The sequence below is a fragment of the Triturus cristatus genome, chromosome 5_2 (genome assembly GCF_964204655.1).
Source record: "Triturus cristatus chromosome 5_2, aTriCri1.1, whole genome shotgun sequence".
In the NCBI taxonomy this organism is placed as follows: domain Eukaryota; kingdom Metazoa; phylum Chordata; class Amphibia; order Caudata; family Salamandridae; genus Triturus; species Triturus cristatus.
Window position 1 is genome coordinate 698,503,127 of NC_140588.1, and position 21,843 is coordinate 698,524,969.

At 42.0% G+C, this 21,843-nt stretch overlaps 1 protein-coding gene across 1 annotated transcript in view; it reads right to left on the minus strand.

The window, feature by feature from the left end:
- ZDHHC9 (zDHHC palmitoyltransferase 9) overlaps nucleotides 1-21,843 on the minus strand; it is a 267,624-nt gene that overhangs the window by 142,862 nt on the left and 102,919 nt on the right. The window contains exon 3 of the mRNA XM_085607769.1: nucleotides 11,861-12,021. Coding sequence (XP_085463895.1) covers nucleotides 11,861-12,021 — 161 coding nt within the window. The remainder of the gene's footprint in view (nucleotides 1-11,860; nucleotides 12,022-21,843) is intronic.

Genomic DNA, 21,843 nt, shown 5'->3' on the forward strand with positions numbered 1-21,843 from the left:
TGGTCATGTATTTCTTTCATCTCTTTACCCAGTTACTAGTCACCTCTCAAGGCTTTTCCCCCCCCAACTTCCTGCCTGCTTCCTGCCTTCCTTAGATATAAACGTATGAGCAACAGGAGAAAGATGCAAAACTGTTGAGGGCAGGGATGTGTATTAGCTACTTAAGCATAAGGAGAGGAATAAAGGGACACTGGTGGCTGGAGATGCACTGTTTAAGTAGGAAAGGAATAGGAGTTCTCTACCAACAGGAACAACACGGCAAGACTTATTTGTTTAGTGGATAACAATACTACTGCTATGTGCTCCTTTTGATGTATGTATTAGACCCTAAACACTCTTGGTGGGACGAAGACTATCACTTAAGCTCAAACAAGTCATTTCATCAATCGAGAGCAATGCATTCTGCATTAATTGGATCTATGGTAGACAGCAAGTTGAGGCCACGCTGGAGACAAGGGCTATTGTGACGAGATGGCATAGCGAGTAGAATACACGTCCCACGAGCACAGCTCAGGAAAGAGGACAAATAAGACCAGGCACAGAAACTAGGGCTATTAAGAACACAAACTTAGACACAAGCAGCTCCGGGTCCAAGAGAAAGAAATACATATTTTTGTATGCTGAACGCTGACAGAGGCATGGAACACATGCATGAATCCCCATAGATCAATACAGGCACCAAAAGCAAGGCGTAATCACGTTATGTACAATTCAATGTCAGAGGGGTGAATACATCATGGGGGTGCACATAGGAAGTACGTTCAAAATATGTCCCAGCTCACCCAGTCCGGTTTTATTTACATAATTCGCCTTCTAATGTGTTCCTCCCATTGCAAAATGCAGGAATACCACTGCTAAAATACACCAGATAAACGGAGGATACGGAACATTTTGGAAACCAGAGAATGGAATTTTCAGTCTTTTTAAAATGCTTTGGAGCGATTATATTAGAGGGCAGGAAGCCATAGGACGCTAGATCCATTATGCAAATGGAGTGATTTGTACAGATAGCACAGGGACACTTACAGACAGCCACATTAACGGATATGCACAGCTGCAAGAGGGCTGTAAGATGTGTAAAATCTTAACTGGTCCTCAGTTGAGGCACGCTGGGATTCAGAAGCCTATACATACAAGGGTTATGGCAACTTCTGTGATCCAAAAGCCATCCCCGTTTGAAAGTGTCCAATAACATATCCACTTGGTTTTTGAAAATTGGACTGTTCTTTATATTAATAGATTTTGCCAATAAATAAAAACCATTAAATTTAAAATCGCAATCCAAATACAAAGTGCAGTGAATAGACCCATTCAGTTACAGTATCATTGTATTGTGTGTAGAGTAGGCCTGGACGGTAAATTTCGTTCCGTTCGCGGAATTTGCGATTTTGACATTTTCGCGTTCCGTGGACAGCGCGAAAACGTCAAAACTTACGCAACCTGCCGTGAAATGGAAGTATTTTTCTTGTTCGTGCTTTAAAAATGCATTCTCGCGATGGCGACTTACCGGGTCCCTGCATTCGCCAACGAGTTTTCCTATCCGTTCGTGCCACAAGATGTTGTATTGTTGATAGCCGGTCGCGCTATCCCGCGAGAGTATGCGATCGCGAACACGTCATTGCGATCGAGAACAGGAAATAAGCATCGCGAGCAAGATGCCCATGCGGTCGCTAATGGGCGCGGCCAAGTTGGAGATATATTTCCACGCGAGCATGCAAACACACATCGCGAAAGGGTGGGAAAAGCAATCTCCGCAAAGTTTTGCATGCTCTGAGATTTTGTGCAATTTTGCGATAATTTGCGAAAGTCAATTTAGCAAATTCCGCCCACCCTTAGTGTAAAGCCCAATTCATAGATCCGTTTAATTTCAGTATCACAGTTCTGAAACTAGCATTTAGTCCATGAACTATTGGCTGCAGCTATTCTGAGCACTTTGAAACGATGGTCATATATTGTTTAACTTGCTACGGTCACTGCAGCTTGTACAAGATGACATTGTGGACAAGCCATCACAAAAATAAAAAGTGCGCTCTGCCCATTGGTTTACTATATCCGGTGCTGAATTTGAGCTGATGGGGCCCATCGGCCATATTTTTGGTGATTGGCAATTTTTTTTGCTCATCAGACTTTTGCCCTGAGCAAGAGACACAAAAACACGCAAGGGGGAAATCGGAGAAGGAAGAGAAAAACGGGAAGACGATGACAACAAATAGAAAGCAAGGATGAAAAATAATCTGAAAGAGTAAAATAAAGGGGCAGGGAATATCTGTTGGTGGATGAAAGAGGCAGGATGTATAATCAAGATTATGCAGCCTTGGGGGTTCAGGACCCCAACATTCAGTAGCGGCGGCTATGGCTCCGGAGCAAAACTTTGGGCACCAGTACTTATTTTATTACAAATAAGCATCTATTGTATCACTAATTTAAATATAAGGCGCAGTGGAATAACCAATTTGATTATCAATTACATTTAAATAGGGGTTGATTTTAATAAATTATCACATAGGCTGCAGTTCTATGGATTTTGAGACTATGTTCATATATTTTGTGAATCTGCTGATCAGCATACCATTGTTACAGCCAAAGCACAGTAGAATTGAGAACTGGGCTTTTCTTATATTAGCTTTGCGAAATTTGGAGCCTGAGAGCAGTTTGCTGCTTTCGGTTTCAAAATGAGGTAAAATCAGAGGATGTGGGCTACTGACTGTGATAAGCGCAGACCCGGCATGCACGATGACTTCTCTTGAATTTCCAGCTATGCCGTATTTCTCACAAACCGACCACAGCAGTCTGCATTTTGTTTCTAATGAAAGCGGGAGGTTTAAATACAGTTGCAGGGCCTGCTCGATATATGTGACTGCTATCAACTGGGCATGCTGCTTTAATCGAATTGCATGCAGATCCGTTTCTCTCGATTTTGCAAAGGCCACTCTTAAGAATCGATGTTAAAGTTTAATAAGATATACTGCAATCCCAGGGTGTTGTCATCTGAAGAGTTGTCAAGATGGACTAACGGAGTATGAAAAGCACCAAAGACAGGCTTTGTAAACAGAGAACAGATAATCAGTAATAATAAAAATGTGTCCGATGAGGGATAAGACAATGTACACTTAATCTGGTTAAATTAAAAGGGGTTTAAAAGACAGGTGAGTGGTTACGTACAGACAATGAACTCCAAGCATGAGATAAACCAAGAAGGGAAGGTCCAGGAACTGTGACTAAAGTAAAACAATACATGTAGTTCGAACCTAGCATCAGGCTTCTCACTGGTGAGGACACCTTCCAAAATGTATTGCAACTTCAACTCAGAACTCTGTGAGCAAATAACTAAATATTAACAAGCATTGGCATAGCCAATAGGTCTTGCCTTTGGGACCTTATAAGTATTTAGTTATGCAACTGTTGCATGGCTAAATACTTATAAGGTCCCAAAAGCGAGACCTATTGGCTATACTATGAAAGTGATCGCGATCACGATCAAACCTCAAAGCGGCCGTGCGGCCGCGAAAGTAATCGCGGGAAAGCGCGGCGCGCTCGCCCGCGCACATGCACTCTAGCTCTAGGCTGGCCTGGTAGCACTTTTTGGAGCCCTCTCAATAAGTCTCGCCAGACCAGCGCAAGCGCTGGGTCAGGCGAGACCTAAAAAAGCTTGCAAGACCAAGTGAGACACTTGTTCTCCAAAAGGTTGGACAAGTGACCCTTCCACAGAGCTGCAAGATGAATAAACTGAAGCCATTCTTCATGGCTTGTCCATCTAAGGTCAGCCCGAAGCAGTAGAGGACAAGTCGATTTGTGCCAGTTTAAGAGGTTAAAAACTTAGATTGATCCGACAGGACTAATTTCTGTGCAATAGCCTATGAATTAAATTCTTAATCTTCACATGCCGGGAGAGGTCTGAGATAATAAAGGCAGCCGAGTTCTGAACCAGCTGCACCGGATCAGCAGATAGAAGATGGAGGGCAGCTTCACGTACATTTTGAGGGTGGGTACTGCTCCTTGGATATTATTCCTGGACTCTACCACAGGCCAATGTAGAATTGCTTAAAGTGTCGGGTTGTGTACATGACACAGGAAATACAAGTACCCACATTAATCATGGCAGCCTTCTCTCCACATGCCACCTTCATCCAAACACAAAGGATGTCAGGGCTGCAGGCCAGATGTTCAGAACATCTTTCCTCAGAGCAGATCAAGCATGGAGAAGACTTTACTTCTCTGTAAAGGCCAACCTACATTTCAAATCTTCTGACTGTCTAAAGCGAGGAAAGATTATGTGGGGTCATCTGTGGCAGGGGTTAGATCAGGACTACAACCCTTATACTTACTGGTATTGCCAGTCCCTTTTCCTTCGTAGGCACCGAAAGAGTTAAAGTAGGAATGACTAGAAACAAAGCAGGACGACAAAAAAGCGCCAAACATGTATTGTCTGTGTTGGAAAACCACACTCCCACTCTGAAAGGGTGGTGGTGGTCTACCGGACACACTGTGGTAGCTTGGCTCGAGTGGTCAGGAATCAGGCTCCGTGCTAAGCATACGACATACCCAAACAATAACCATGCGTGCATCCGTTCCAAAAACGACTCTACACCGTAAAAATTATGAAAATATCTTTCTTTATCTTCTTTTTCTCTTAGTTGCTGATTGGATAATATAAATAACAATCACAATATACAAACTTTTTAGATAGTGCAGGTCAAATAAATACTGGCTTAATGATTCAATAAATAGGGGTGATCATAAATAATGAAGACATAAATATAAATGCAATACATACAGGCAATTAAATATTCTGAGGCAATAAATACTGTAAACCAATCAATATTGTGCATCAATAAATACTGTGGACCAATAAATACAGTGAAGCAATAAATAGGTTAAATACAATAAATACAGTGCCCCTAATAAATACTTAAAAGCTGACAGTGACACTCATAGAATCAGATCACTTTTGAATTCCTAAGGGCTGATTTGGCCCAGGCACAGCTTGTGGGGATGTGGAAGGCTTGGGGGTGTCTACTCCCTGGCTTGGACAAGGCTGAGGCCTAAACTGAGGTAGATCAAGGGGGGAATACCAGAGACCTGGCTCTCTCCCTCCACACAACTTCTCTAGATTAGTCCCAGCTCACCCCTGGCACAGTCAGGTTGGTTCCAGCACCTCCCTAGCCCCTTAGAGCAGTCTCTCAGGTCTCCACAGGGCCTTAGGCGCCCTCTACTCCACTTACTGCCCTTTTTCTGATGCTCCGACGCCGCTGGAGTCGTGTCGACGCCGTGAGGCGGTTCCAGTTCGATGTCGGCGGCCTCGGCACAATGTCAGTTCTTTGACGACGCCGGTAGGCGGCTCCGGTCTCGATGTCAGCGGCCTCGGTTCGATCTCGACCTCCGATTCGATGGCGTCGGGCAGTCTTTACTCGATGTCGACCTCGGGCGGCTCCGGTCAGATGGCGACCTCGGATTCGATGACGTCGGCCGGCCTTGGCTCGATGTCGACTTCCGGCGGCTCCGGAGTGCGATCTCCACTCCCGACCTCCGGTGCTCCTCTCCTTAGGTTTCCGGCGACTCCGGAGTGCGACCTCCACTCCCGACCTCCGGCCCGATTCTCACAGGTTCCGGCGACTCCGGAGTGCGATCCTCACTCCCGACCTCCGGTACACCTCACCTCGGTCTCCGACGACTCCGGAGGGCGGACTTCACTCCTCCGATGACGCCGCTCACTCGACCTCGGGTGACTTCCTCCTCGACCTCTGGTACTACTCACGACCTCTGACGGCACCCTCTCTCGACCTCTGGCGGCTCCGGGTACGACGTCCGCTTTCCAGTCGGCGCCGCTTCTCCATCTCGGGCTCCGGGTCTCAGGCTACTCGACGTCGGACTCCAGGGAAACCAGTTTCCAGGTCAGGATCTTGCTGTTCTCTGTTTCTAAGGCCTGTTCCTGCTGTCCAGGTCCTTAGGATGGTTTTTCTTGCTTCTTCCCACACAGGGCTCCAGGCTGGGCTCAGTCAGTAGGGACTAGTATCAAGGGTGGGTTTATGGACCCCACTCCAGGCACAAGTTTCCACCCCTGCTGCTTCACTCCTTCCTCCTTCAAGTTTCTGCTGCTCACTCTTCACCAGTCAGGTGCCAACTGCCAGCTCCAACTGCCAACTCTCTGTCTTAGCTTCCCAACATTGTAAACCGCCTCCAACTGTCACAGGGTTCTGGAATGTTCTGTAAGGTGCTAGCAGGTTCCAGTGGATGCTGGTGATGTCACAGGTGGCCACCATTTTGTGCTTCAGGCCCTCAGACAGAAGTTTCAGGGGTAGCTAAAATGGCTCCCTGAATCTGCAGCAACACGAAAAAGTCTGGTGGTTCCCAAAAAGGAAAAATTCAAACAGGGTTTGAGGCAAAAGTGGGACAAAATAAATAATGATGAGGAGGGACCACCCAAAGGGCTGACAGGTCTAACAGTCTGTTTTATTTGTGCATCAATAACACCAATAAATAGAAAATAAAAGGACTTGTAACTTAGCATTCATGGCATTAGTAGGTTTGCACATACTCAAAAGGGCATTCCAACCCTTGAACTATTGCTTACCAATACCTTCAGCCCCAGTATGTAGACCTGCAGAAACGTAGCAACATTAGGGAATTGCTAGTAGTCAAACCCTACTATGGTAGCCCAGGCATAATTAGAGAGGTTTTATCATAACTCTTGCATAATGAGATTGCTGCCGTAATTTGTCGCCACATTACATGGCACAAAAGGGACAAGTGGATTTTGTTACAGGACAAGTAGATTTATGAAGCAACCTGCCCCATGGACAAGTAGATATTTTATTAAATTCTACACCCCTGGCAAAACACTTCTATGCAAAATGTACTCTCCGCCACTGTACTCTGCGTCACTGTACTCTATGCCAATGCACTCTACCCAACCATGCACAACTGCACTCTGCATCACTCCAGTCTAGGTCACTCCACTCTACTATGGGCCACTCCATGCCAGTGCACTCTACGCCACTAGTCTATGCCACTGCACTCTACCATGCACCTCTCCACCCTGCACCACTTCACTTTACTCTGAAACAATCTACTCTATGGCACTGCACTCAACGCTACTCTATTCTAAACCACTGCACTCTGTCAATGCACTCGACTCAATAGCAACACACTATGCCACTCTACTCTACGGCAACTACACTGCAGTCTACGACTACTCTGCAAGACTGAACTTTGTCACTCTACTCTGCACCCCTCCACGCCCCTCTACATTCTCCCCTGCACCACTCCATGCAATTTCTCTATTCTGAAACAAATTACTCTTTGCTACTCCATGTCACTGCACTCTACATCAATCCATTTTGTACTTTCTGCCACTTCACTCTACACTACTCTACGATCCTCTACACAACTCCTATTATACTACACTCTACGTCACTCCACGACACTCTACTCTAGCCCACTCCATGACAATCTACTCTGCTCTATGCCATCTACCCTCTACACCACTCTACTCTGCACTACACCACTCTATTCCCTCCATGACACGCCACAACTCTACGCTACTCCATTCCATAACACTCCACTCTACAACACTAACTTTTCGCCATGCTGAACAGCAGCCACGCTCGTGGCTAAAACAGATTGGAAAAGCCAAAAGATCTTGAATAGGAGACCTGTTGGCTTTGCCAATGCTTGTTTAACGGTTGTTGTCGTCCCTTTGTGAACCATTTCTTTTGACCGGAGTCAAACAGGTCCTGTTTCTGCCCCACATGTTTAGCATGGACAGCAACTTATGCAGAACAAACTGCCATGTTACACAAGTTATGAGTGCAGCCATTTTCTTTAAGCTAAGGCATTCGTCAGAATTCTGAAAATAAATTATTCTGTGAATGAATTACGGTTGGGCTTTATGGCCTCATCCCAACTGTGGGTGTACTATTACTGTGAGGCAAGAAGCAGGAGCGAATCTGTAATATTTGACAAAATAAACGAACGGATTTCATTCTGCACAAGGACAAAAGGTAGTTAGCTAACCAAGAGAGAGATGTGAACGAAAAGTAATAACGGTGAAAATGGACATGAGACAGTCATCAAAGGTGTGTGGTGGAAGAATTAATACATTTCCCTCAATCTTTGCATTCATGTATTTCTATTTATGGCCATCCAGGCTCATCTGCAACATTCTAAACTAACGTAGCTTTTGTAAACATAAACAGCGTACATTTCAGTCAAGAACTTATGATTTGGCCCTCTACGCCTCTATCCCAACCGGACCAGGTTCGCTTGCCTTGTCTGCTTTGATAATAATGGTAAAATCCAAGGAATAATTTCACTAACACTCTAGGCAAAGAACTTTCATTGACGGGTCTACTGCCAAGCACAATTGCCAGGAATCCATCACGCGAACCAACAATACTGAGCCACAATCGTATCAAAATATTAACTCTGAAAGAAGAAGAAAAAAAAAAAATCTATTAACTCCGGCCTTCGGGGATCTCACTACTATTCAAGGAATATATTAATGTGTTATATCCAGGCGATATTCATAAGCCTAACAGCTAATGAGAGACCAAGATTATTGAGGACTTAAGAAAAGACACTGGCATTGACAGTTTCTCAACTGGAAAAATGAAAGCCCTTAGGGGCAGAAAAATATGTTACACTACTACTAAGAAAGCCTCAGGCCCAACATTGGGTCTCTTACAGATGGTTGTCCACTTTCAATGTTACCAAGTTATGATGCTTCTTCTCCCTTTCCACAATAGTTAGTGTACCCCAGTCTTGCTGAACATCTGGGAAAATTGTCCTTTCCGTTATCACAGGACTGGCGCCATTACTTCAGAGACCGTGATTTGGCCTCATTAGAAAAGGGAAGGTATGAGGCCAGATTGCTTTATTCAGTGAGACCAAGTCATGCGAGTCATCTGCTATTCACAAGTTTCAATACCATAACCATCAGTGGCTTTACTCCCATAATTTTGGTTGACTAGTCTAGTCTCGGAAACAGCTTTTACTGATACTTGAAGTCATCATTTATTCTTACTTAACCAAAACAACCACATCTCAACTAGATAAGAAATGGGTCATCATCTACGACACACATGACCCCTTAAATTTTTATTAAACGCCACATTTTATTGATGCACTTAAGTCTTTACGTTACATCACCACCACCAGCTCCTAAAGGGGCAACAGGATGCCTCCAGTAACACTTGGGTCTGGGGGAAGGGAAATAACAGAGCGAAAGATTGCCTCATATGGACCAAAGTGTAAAACCACTTTGATCCGCTTGCTGAGAAGGATGCTGCTATAGGATATAATAATGCTTTTCCTTCCTCCAACTTTTTCATACAACTGAATGGTAAAGCAAATATTCAAAGTTAGGGCAACCAAATTCAGTATTTTCATATACAAGTACAAATCCTACTTGGGGTGCAGGTAACCATTCTGCTGGGTTTATTGCAAAGCATTTTCTCAATGTGTGGCTTGGGGATTGAAAAGGCTGAATTGCCCTATTTGGTGCCCCTCAATCAAAAGCACAATAACTGTCCTCTATTCACTTCTGTATTTTTGGACTCTACAAAGGTGAAAGTTATGCATCAAGATGTGAACCCTCATGGTCCTCTGGGTAAGCTATGACACCTACTGGTTTCCCCATCTTTGCTCATAGGCCTTCGATTTTTCCTTCAGTCTAATTTAATGGAATCCAGTAGCTCAGCAAACTCACTTGTGACATAGGGTCGGTCTTTCCTCTCAATTACTCTAGAGTGGTGTCTTCTCTCTGGAGAGGTACTAGTAGTGGCTGGAAACACACACCCCCCCCCTCCAGTTGGAGGAAAAAAGAGCAAAGGACATCACCATTTCTGAGGATGTTCCATAAGCAAAAATATCTGCAATTAAACTAAACCAACCTCCCTCCCTGCCTCCCCCCACAAGCACCAAATATACCAAGCTACAAGTGCTACAACTGAAAGAGCAGTTCTAAAAAGAATACGACTATGGGCATCTTCAAAGGCTTCCTACCCTACATACACTGCATTCCAGATTACACACAGCATCTCTTAGCCAACGAGTTTGACATTCCGATAAAAACCAGATGTTGGTAATTCATCATCTGGATGATAATATATGCATAAAAACATATAGGACTTGGGTGTCCTGAAAACTAAGCATTACTCAAGATGGAGTTGCGTCTCAGTTTTGCAGAGACAGCAATCAATATCAAATGCTGCATTGTGGTTTTCGTTAGATTATCATTGGTTATTTTAGTAATCGCTTGATACTGTGCCACTGTATTCATTTTGAAGCGATAAATGATAAACTTGTGAACTGCGAAATAGAACAAAGTAAGAAAAGGGGAGGCTGACTGAACAGTGAGGATATTGTTGCAAAATTTGGATTTTCTTCAAAATATTTTGTGAAATTGAACGAGATTCCTATGCCAACAGATTCCTGTGTGACTTGAATCATCAATTGCTATCATATGAACCATGGGCCTTGTTCAAGTAAATTTACACAGATTTAATACTAGTAAATTTACTCTTGCACTTAAGTAATTTACTACTTTGGGTTATTGGCAAAATCAGAGTGTATAGTTACTCAAATGAGTGGAGACGTGCACGTCTCCACACCCTGAAATGTGGAAGAGCGTAATTTACGAGTGTAAAGTTACATCTGCCACAAAGAAACAGTAGTACGTCCAGCACTATACATTGCCAACCACTGATAGGGCACCACCCTCCCATAGAAAATAATGGACCTAGGAACTTAAAATAAAACCCCATACGCTGCAATATTAAATTCAATTATTTAAAATAGTTGAAAATAAATGTAAATTAAATGTTGTAACCTTTATCTAAAATTAAACTCATTGTAACATACTTTAACAAACCTTTCAAATTAAAAATTAATGTAACTAAAGATCTTTAATTCTATACATCACTTAGTAATGCAATATATATATATATATATATATATATATATATATATATATATATATATATATATATATATATATATATATATATATCTCACAGCAACTCGAGATATTCACCCGCTTATGCGCGGAAATCACCAGCGTAGACCAACTTTTGCAGCATTATTTTTTATTATTTCGTCTGTGTCAGGAAGCGTTTCGGCCGTCCAAGCGGCCTTGATCATATATATAAAATAATTTTTTACACTTTAGGTCTGACTGAAACATTTCAAGGCTTTTGTAGAAGTCTTGTTTGCCTGGCAGCTTCCAAGGCCATCGGAGCCAGAAGAACATGCAAAAGCCACCAGTGCTTCTTAATCAGTTTAACCATAGATATTCGTATTACCAAGTAATATTTTCTAAAAAAGGAACGTTATAAAAACAGTAATGTGAGCAACAGCAGAAGGATATACAAAATTCGTCCACAAAAAATGTAATTGTTGGAATTGGATTCACAAGCAGATCAATAAAACACCAAAAGACTGATTTCCACAAAGACAAAATAAAATAATTCATCTTTATGTTCTATTAGGTATCTATGCATTCAGACACATGTACTTCATTATAGGACACCCTTGTCCGTTTTAATGTCTAACACACTTAGTCCAGTCAGATGTGGAATGTATAACAAGGTATTGGAGAAGTTCTGATGCAGTTTAGGATCATTTTGATAAATTTAGTTTGAGAAAAACCATTAAGATGCCAGAATTATACTTGATTGGGAGAAAAATCTCTCGTATATCCGACGATTGAAAGCATTGGACTTTTCATGAATAACTGAAAATAACCCAGATGTAGGTTATATGTATCTACCTTCCAAGACAAAATTACACTTGAACTTTTACTTCCTCTCTATTTATTCCACCCAACATGCCCTACGAAAATTTCCACGTTAAGTCCACATACCAATCTCCATCTCGATAAAGGCAGCTTCCTCAGGCAGGGCACGCGGTATTACCCCAGGGTCACTGAAACTTGTCCGTAGGAGCGTTGCCATGGCAAAGAAGAAGAGAACAACTGCAAAGACTGGGATAGCTGGAGACAGGTGGACAGCGAGGTAGCGGCACCTAGAATGAAAAGGGAGCACACAATTTGACACCATACATTAAATATAAAGCATGGCAACTATGAAGGAATACTGAAGGCAAAATAACGCAAATCTATAAAGGTCTATAAACCAGGTCAAACCAAACATTGCTAGTTATAGAATGCACATTTATTTACTATATATATATATATATATATATATATATATCTATATATATATCTATATCAACGAACTCCTCGTAAGTTTCCTCGATTCTTTGAACACAAAGGAGCGTAGACCACATCAAATTGGCGGTAGAATGCGTTTATTTTCCTCTTTACAGCGATGTAGCAGCTATATATATCTACTGACGGTCGCCAGTAGATAGTTCTAGTTAGGACCCTGTTTCCATAGGAAATCCGCAACATTATTTGGAATAACTTTGGCGCCGGTCGACGAATCCTCGCGAAATTTTCAAAATAGGTGGGGCGCTACGCTCCGCTCCTACCCTGAAAGTCTCGGGGGGATTCGTCAAGCGGGGGCTGAGATAAAAGGGGGGGTCCCAAAACGCGTTTTTCCCATGCATTTTTCCATAGGACCTTTAGACACAGCTACAGCCCGAACGGCTGAACAGAGTTCCTTGAAATTTGGCAGAGAGGTAGTCCTCAGGTCAAGGAAGTGCCTTTTGTAGGTCTGGTGTAAATCTGTTCAGTAGTTCCTGAGAAAATAGCATTTAAATCAATATATATATATCTGAGCCAGCTTACGGTGCGCTTACGGTAAGCTTACGGTGCCGTGCGCGAGCGCGATTCTGATTGGCTGTTAGATCTTAGTAAACATTTGAATCGTTCGAAACCAGGAAGCGGCGGCCGCCATTTTCTCTCTCGCACTCTGAGGGGGGGGGGGGGGGGGAGGAGGAAAAACAAAGGCAAAAAACATGGAAAGGGACTGTTTAGACAGCTCCTAACCACCTAGCCTTGATGAATGTGTCCCCAAAGAACCCTCAAGGCCAAAAAATCATTTTTATTTGTTTACTAAAAATCGCCGATTACGCTTACCGTACGCGTACGGTAAAAAATTTAAAAAAAAAAAAAATTATCCACACTCTCCCCACCCAGTGTGCAAATGGTGACCGCAGTGCACCATTTGTGCATGGCATATAATCAATAGTGGAAACTTAAAAGTTTACCTTTCACAACGAAGCGCATAATGTGTCCTCCATGTGCGCACGGTGCGCGAAGCGCATCGTGCGTACATGGGCCATCCATGGCACTAACTGCGTAAAGTGGCCGCACGGTGCGGTGCGCGGTGCGTGCGTGCGCGCACGGAACGAACTGCGTTAAGTTGGCGCGCACGCCACGAATGGCGTAAAGTAACTTAGCATTTAAAAAAACGTACAAATTCACTGAAAAAACCATAGGTTTCACACACGTTATAGTTAGGAATTAGCATTTAAAAAACCTTGCAAATTCAGTGAAAAAACCATAGGTTTCACACATGTTATAGTTAGCTGGACATTTTACTGATAAAAAACCAATGAAATTCCCCCGTTATAGTTAGTGCAGGCAACTATAACTCACGCGACCGCAATCCTCTGCTGATGACATATGTGTCTTTATGAAAAAAAAATATTTGTAATATATGTATAGCTAAAATTTAATGGAAGAAGACCTGGGCAAATAATTGTCTAAATACAGTATTAGCATCAGCAGAGGATTGCGGTCGCGTGAGTTATAGTTGCCTGCACTAACTATAACGGGGGAATTTCATTGGTTTTTTTATCAGTAAAATGTCCAGCTAACTATAACATGTGTGAAACCTATGGTTTTTTCACTGAATATATATATATAGTTAAATCGTCTTCAGGTAACCAATTGCCGGAAAACAGACGAAGTGAACCCAAGGTTTAGTGCAAATGTTTATTTGGTGCCCAACACCACCGCCGCCTTAACGTGTTTCAGCCCGCGTGGGGCCTTGATCACATGACACATTTGAGGGCGTGAAGAGTACATTTAAAGTGCAAGTGTGTGACGTATTCTAATTGAATCAGCTGTATTGCTTGGCAATAGGCATGGAAAACATACTATGATGTTGCCACAAAATGTAATTTATGTGGAATTTCAGAAATAAAGTCAATGTAAAATACAGTAATATAGTGCAAGGTAAAGTAGGCGTGATAAAATATCGCTGTACTGTCAGCACATTGAATAAAATATACATATAAATATATAAATATATATGCACATTAAATATTCAATATAATACTATTACACTTCTAAAAAATAACTGGTGACCTTAATTGGTGGTGCCTAATTCATTTTGATCAATAACAAAGCAGTTGAAAAAGTTAAAACAATGTAAAATCTTCTCTCATTAAAATTAGCAATGTTACTTAAAATTCAAACAGGGCACCACAATTGTTAGCATGTATTGTTTGGATGTTTCTTTAAAGATGGAAAAATACCACCCATATAGGCAGATGCCATAACATTCCTGTCCTATTTGAATATGTGCAAAGATGCAAAACGAAATACTGTCATTTTGTAAAGTGCAAACCTTGTGCAAATATGCGCAACAAGTAAATCTCGTAATCAAACAAATAATAAAACCATGTTGGTCTGGGGGTAGGCAGCAGCATATGTGTACAATAATAATCTTATTGATTCATTAAAGATAAGTCAAAAAATCTTCACTGGCGTTCAATCCATTAGGTGTCTTGCAGTCCATAAGTATGATATGCCTAGTCTCTAATTTGCGTAATATTGATTCACGGTCCCCTCCTCTTCTTAGTGGCAGGACTGTGTCAATTACAAAATATTTGAGACCTGCAGGGTTTTTGGCATGGAATTCATTAAAATGTCTTACGACTGGGTACGCGGCATCGCCATTGGTGATGGCGCATATGTGCTGGAGTATCCTCTTGTGCACCTGCAACTTAGTGCTGCCCACATAGCGCAGGCCACACGGACACTCCAGCACATATACCGTGCGCTCAGTCTTGCAAGTCAACTTATTCTGGATACGGACAGCTCTATCGTTGAAGGGAGTCAGATATTCTATTTTGCTCACCCCATTTTTACAGGCTTTACACACTGAGCATTTGAAAAAGCCTTTGCTGCTGTTAAGCCAAGAGCTGTTGATTCTAACCTCTGGGCTGTTAGATACTAAACAACTGCTCATGGATCTCGCCCTTCTGTATGTAATGCTGGGAGATCGCGGTAGTTGGCTCCCCAATACCAGGTCATTTACAATCAGTGCCCAATTTGTTTTCACAATTTTGTGAATAGTTTGATGTTGACTATTGTAGGTTAAAATCAATCTGGTCTTAATTTGCTCCGTTTGAACCAATTTTTTTTTGCCTACAAGTGCCTGTGTCCTACCAGGTTCGTTGGCTTTGCATATAGTCTTGTCAATAAGTTCTGGGAGATAGCCTCTCCTCAGAAACCTTTCCCTCAGAAACCTTTCCCTGCAATCTTTGTGCCTCAAAACAGTCATTGTTATTACTGCAAATTCTTCTTATTCTGAGCATTTCTCCATAGGGGATGCTCCTAATTACATGTGCGGGATGATGACTGGAAGCATGTAAAATGGCATTGCCGGCTGTAGGTTTTCTGTACATTCTAGTCTGTAATTTGTTAGAACGAATCAAGATTACAACATCTAGAAAGCATATTGATGTGTCACTGATTTGACCAGTGAAACCAAAATTCAACTTGTTATTGTTGAGATTTACTATGAACTGCTGAGCTTCACATTCTGGTCCATTCCAAATTATTAAAAAGGTCATCAATGTACCTGAACCATTTCACAATATATTCAGACATGATTTTAGGGTACGTGGGTATGAGGACATGTTCCTCCCAATACCTCAAATGAAGGCAGGCGTAACTAGGGGAGAAACAAGCCCCCATAGCCACACCTCTCACCTGCTGGAATACTTGATTTGAAAATAGGAAAAAATTGTTTTCCAGACACAAATTTACCATTGACAATGACATTCTGTTATGTTCATAAAAACAGATGGGTCTCAAATTCAAATAATGTTCAATATCTCTCATTCCATCCCTATGATGGATACTCGTGTACAGGGAGGAGACGTCCAACGAGATCAATAAGTACCCTGATTGCCATGTCACTTCCTCTAATTTCTTTAACAAATCACCAGTGTCAAGAATGAATGATGGGAGATTTCTGACATGATCTTGTAGAAAAAAGTCAACATATTTGCTGGTGTTCTCCATAATATTGTTACACGCAGAAATAATTGGACGCCCAGGTGGCTTAACACTGTTTTTATGGATTTTGGGAATCACAGTGTGGTCATTCTTCAAAAATCTGAACTCATCCATAGTTATTAAACCCATGCTTCTCCATGCCATCAGATTCGTGTGGAACAGATTACAGGCCTGTTTAGCATCAGTCATTGTCAATCTTTTATAACACTCCCTGTCATTAAGTTGGCCAAGGGCCTCCTCCATATACATTTCCCTTGGCCATAACTATATATATATATATATATATATATATATATATACACACATACATACATACACACATACACATATACACACATATAAATATATACAAACACACACACACACTGCCACTTGGCTTTTCTGCATTTGTTTGAATACAACTTTTAATGACAAATTTTGGTTCATACACTATAACTGAATATCACCAATGAATTCAGTGTAATATTTCTTGAAAAACAGTCCCGATGTCTAATTATGGATTACAGTGATTATATTAACTGTTGAATTCATTGTCACATTTTGTTTCCACTAATGAGTGTAAAGTTTTGTAGAGTCTGTCTTCTAGAAATAATGACGCAGAACAGCAACATTTACCAAGGTTTTTTCCATGTTTATTAACTTGTAACAGGAACTGTTTGAAATAACACTGCCACTTCCTAGTTTGCTTTGTATGACTCATTGACAAAGACCGTGCTGTCGAAACACGTTTGAGTCTCTTAATACAATATCCTTTCAAGAAAAACATGTGTGCGACTTTTTTCCGGCGCTTGGAACCGCGCAAGAAATGATTGTTTGATATATATATATATATCCAAATGAAGAGCGCACCACAATTGAAACGCCACACACGGTCGTGTAGAGTACCTTTTATTTGGCAGGATAGCAGGGAAGAAGGTTCACCATTGCAGCTCAGGCTAGTAGCCAAACATGTTTCGGGTTTGCTTGTCCCTTGATCACTGGCTTCCCAACGGAGAGAACAGCTGCAAAGATTTTCCCGCCGCACTCGCGGAGGCTTGATTAAAAGTCCCGCCCCAGTGGGAGTGTCTGATGACTGCATTCTGGGATAGGGAGTTCTTTGAAAGCCATCGTGGCATTGTGCTTAATCTCCCATCAGTTTCTTGTACATGTTTCGGGTTTGCTGGTCCCGTGTGTGGCGTTTCAATTGTGGTGCGCTTTTCATTTGGATATATAGCGGTCTGTGCCAGATCGCGAAACGCCCCGCTGCGGAGGAGCAGATCCTACACGCCGACAATTGCAGGCGTTCAAGGAACGGCGTGACCAATGTGGCAGGTCATCACTAGCGGGGACCCAGCTTTACCTTTTACAGCGGCCTACTATAGGTACAAGAAACTGATGGGAGATTAAGCACAATGCCACGATGGCTTTCAAAGAACTCACTATCCCAGAATGCAGTCATCAGACACGCCCACTGGGGCGGGACTTTTAATCAAGCCTCCGCGAGTGCGGCGGGAAAATCTTTGCAGCTGTTCTCTCCGTTGGGAAGCCAGTGATCAAGGGACAAGCAAACCCGAAACATGTTTGGCTACTAGCCTGAGCTGCAATGGTGAACCTTCTTCCCTGCTATCCTGCCAAATAAAAGGTACTCTACACGACCGTGTGTGGCGTTTCAATTGTGGTGCGCTTTTCATTTGGATATATATATATATATATCTAGATCTATATATTCACTGAAAAAAACCACAGATTTTAGCGACATAGTTAGGAATTAGCAGTTAAAAAAAAACCTTAGAAATTCACTGAAAAAAACCACAGGTTTCAGGGACGTTATAGGTAGTTGGACATTTCACTCGTAGAAAAACCAGAGAAATTTGGTTGTTATAGTTAGCTGAGCTAACTATATCTCACGCCCCCTCAATGCACTGCTGGTGACGTCACATATTACATCACCCATGACATGGTCAGTGACAGCACTGCTGACATCATCCAGTGACGGTGTTTCTAAAAAGTTTAAGAACATTATATGTATATATACGCCAATGCTTATTGAAGAATAAGTGGGTGTATGAGTGTCTGAATGATTGATTTAGTGGGTGCATGACTGACTGTATAAGTGAGTGATTGAATGGGTCTTAGTGAATGCATGGGTGAATGACCAATCTGTGTGAATGTCTATCAGTCTGTCAGTTGGTGTGTAAGTGGATGCATGGGTTGGTTAGTATCTACACGAGTGTCTATATGGGTTAATGATTGGTTGTCCTAGTACCTGTATGGGTGCTTGAGTGTCTGTGTGGGGGGTGGTGAGCGGCTGTATGACTCCCTGCATGGATGTTATGAGTGGGTGAATGCCTGGGTGTATGGGTTCATGAGTGTCTGAGGGATGGTATTGTTGAGTGAGTGTGCGTATGGCTGTGTCGATGAGTGTATGGATGTCTCAGTGGCGTATAGATGAGTAACTGTATATGTGAAAGGCAGTATATGTGGGTGTTGGAGTATATAAGTGACTATGAGTGAGTGTGAGTGGCTATATGGAGGAGTGCGTGCTTGAGTCAGTGATTTAGGAAGAGAGTAAGTATGTGTTACTATCTGTATGAATACGTGAGGTGGGGTGTGCATAACTGTATGGGTGAGTAAATGGCAATGTGATGGATTCTTTGGGTTACTAGGTGTGTGAATAACTATGGGTGAGCGGCGGTGTGAGTGTTTGTATGGGTGTATGAGTGCATACATCAGTGGTTAAATTTATGAGTGACTGTATGGGTGAGTGGATGTATGTGTAGACCTATGAATCAGTGAGTGGGTATGTACTAACTGGTATTGGTGCGTCTATGGTTTCGAGAATGGCAGTGTGTATTTTCGAGTGGGTGTATGAAAGGTTATATTAGGGTGTGAAGAGGTGCATCAGATATCAAGTGGATGATGTCATCAGTAATGTAATATGAGACGTCATCAGCAGTGCATTGCGGGGGTATAAGTTATAGTTAGTTCAGCTAAACTAGAACGGCCAAATTGTTCTGGTTTTTTATGAACATAATGTCAGCCTAACTATAACATCCCTGAAACCTCTGTTTTTTTCAGTGAATTTCTAAGGTTTTTAAATGCTAATTTCTAACTATGCCTACATAGGTAGGACATGAGCAGAAAGAGGAAGAAAGGTGCAGAAAGGGGCAAGAGAAGTGCAGAAAGAAGAGGTGCAGGGAGAAGCAAGAGAGGTGCAGAAAGAAGCAACAGAGGTGCAGAAAGAACCAACAGAGGTGCAGAAGGAACCAACAGAGGTGCAGAAGGAACCAACAGAGGTGCAGAAGGAACCAACAGAGGTGCAGAAGGAACCAACAGAGGTGCAGAAGGAACCAACAGAGGTGCAGAAAAAGGCCTACTTCAACTGTACCTTACAACAGACTCATAAAAAGTATCCTGCATAGTCACTAATCCTTTTCCCAAGATATCTTAGACCTCACTTTGAGGGTTGCAAAGTTATGCATGCACTGGAAATTTGTGTACAAAAAGGTGTATGCATTTCTTTCTGCTCATAATACATGGCACATGGATATTCAATAGCATATTTCAGGGGCTCTATAACATCTAGAAACATAAGACATGTCTTCCAGTGCAATCGTATGACAGAGCAAAACTAAGAGGATTTGACCACCTATAGGTGTGTTAAAGATGGCAGGAATTGCTGTTAGCATGAGCTAAAAGCCATTTTGTTCCTGGCAGCCATTTTAGTTAGCCATGTGCTTTCTCCCTCTTTCAGAGCCTTGCACATGCTCAGAAAGGCCTAGCTGGTAGAATGCACCTGCTCCTAGTATAGAACAGTCAGGCTATTCTTGCTGATGTAAGGAGAAATATCTCTCCTCCCACTTTGTTGAGCAGGCAAATTTTGTATACCCATATTAGTCAATAAGCATGCTTGTATGTGCCAGGACTTTCCCTTGGTTTTATGCAGACTATGTAACCTATGCATATACAAGGCCCCTGTTCTCTGTACTCCTTAGAATGCCTCCTACAGTTGCCTGAGGGTACTGTGTGACGCAATCTCCCTCATGTGAGGTTAATAAATATGTTTTCTTGATATTACAGCTTCCGTGCCAATCTCTTTGTTGGTTTAAAGGACCAGGTGTATCAGTGAACCCCTTAGAAGGTTTTTATTTCTTCAAATGGCGCCCGAAACGTGGACCTTATCGGAGAAGCGGCTAACCAATGGAGTGGTCTTGATGGGAGACAGGAATCTACTGAGGAGGTACCCTGCGCACGGAGATTCTCGGTCTCTGCAGCCCAGTATATATCTGGTCTTTCTGATCTGATTCTCCAAATGTTTGCTGCTCCCGGCTGAAAACCTTTTTGGCGTGAGTATTCTGAAAACGACAACAGGTCATTCAGAACTTGGCAGTGAGATGTTGGAGATTTGGGCTTGGTAAGGTCGTCGACATGTGATTTGTTTTGTTTGGCCAAAGACTTTGGAATGTGGAAATATATGTGAATTGCAATTTATGTAGGCAGGTAATGAGATTTTTCTCTAACTTTTGAATAATTCGTAACGGCACATATTGTGTTTAGTGCCACTGCTGTATAATATTGCATGTACTACAATATTTTTGGCATGCCTGTTTCAAGCGCACATCGAAGAATGTGCTGCTTTCTTGGAGGTACCAATGTGAATCTTGAATGGAATCAGCCGGCTCCCCTAGAGGGGATACCTAAATAGGTTTAGGTATAAAAACGTATTTCTTCCTTGGTGACTAAGTACCCCATGGAATTAAATATGTACATAAAAAGGATCCTGGTCTATGCACTTAGTAACATTCATAAGTGGTGATATGCAGAGCGCTTTTTGAGTGTTCTGCCAGCCAAAACTGGCAAATTTGGTGTATTTTGGCTTCTTGGACACTGAACAGTCTTTTGGGCTGTTTTTTGGTGCAGTCTTTTAAACTACTTTTGAGAGCTTTTCATGTAAATATGACTTACAATATTTACAAGGTTTGGTTTAAGTACAGTATGTGGGCTGTCTTTTGTTTCTGTCCTAAGTGTTGATTTGTGGGTTAATTGTGTGTTTAAATGTCTATGTGGTTTGACATTGGTGGTACGTGTGAGCGAGTAGCGATTGCGCTCTTTGTGCAAGAATGGCTAGCCTTAAGCGCGCTGTATTGTGTGTTCTGAGTGTATGACCCCTTCTGAAAATGTCTGGAATGAGCTCAATGTGTTTTTATGTCATCATTCTGTTATGCAAAATGTTATTGAATGAAATACATTTTTGAACAAAACAAATCCAGAAATGAATTATGTAATATATGCTAAATAGCTGCACGCTATCATTAAAATTGAAAGAGAAAGAAAGTATACATGTGTGCAAATTGCAACATTGCTAAAGATAAATTAGAATTCACAATCAATAGGAATAAAATAGGCCTCATAGAAAGGAAGAAACATCGAAATTGTGTGTTTTAAACACCTAGGACTCAATATAAAATGTTACAGCATTTTCCTTAGATACATTGTATTAGATATTAAAAGGCATTCACGCCATCTGAGTGAATTGATTGTTGCTGAAATGAACACGATATTACAGAACGATAGATTTGTGCTGGCTTGAAAGGCGTGTAAGGTGACACCTGCTGGTCAAGAGCACAGCTGCGTCAATACATGGCTAT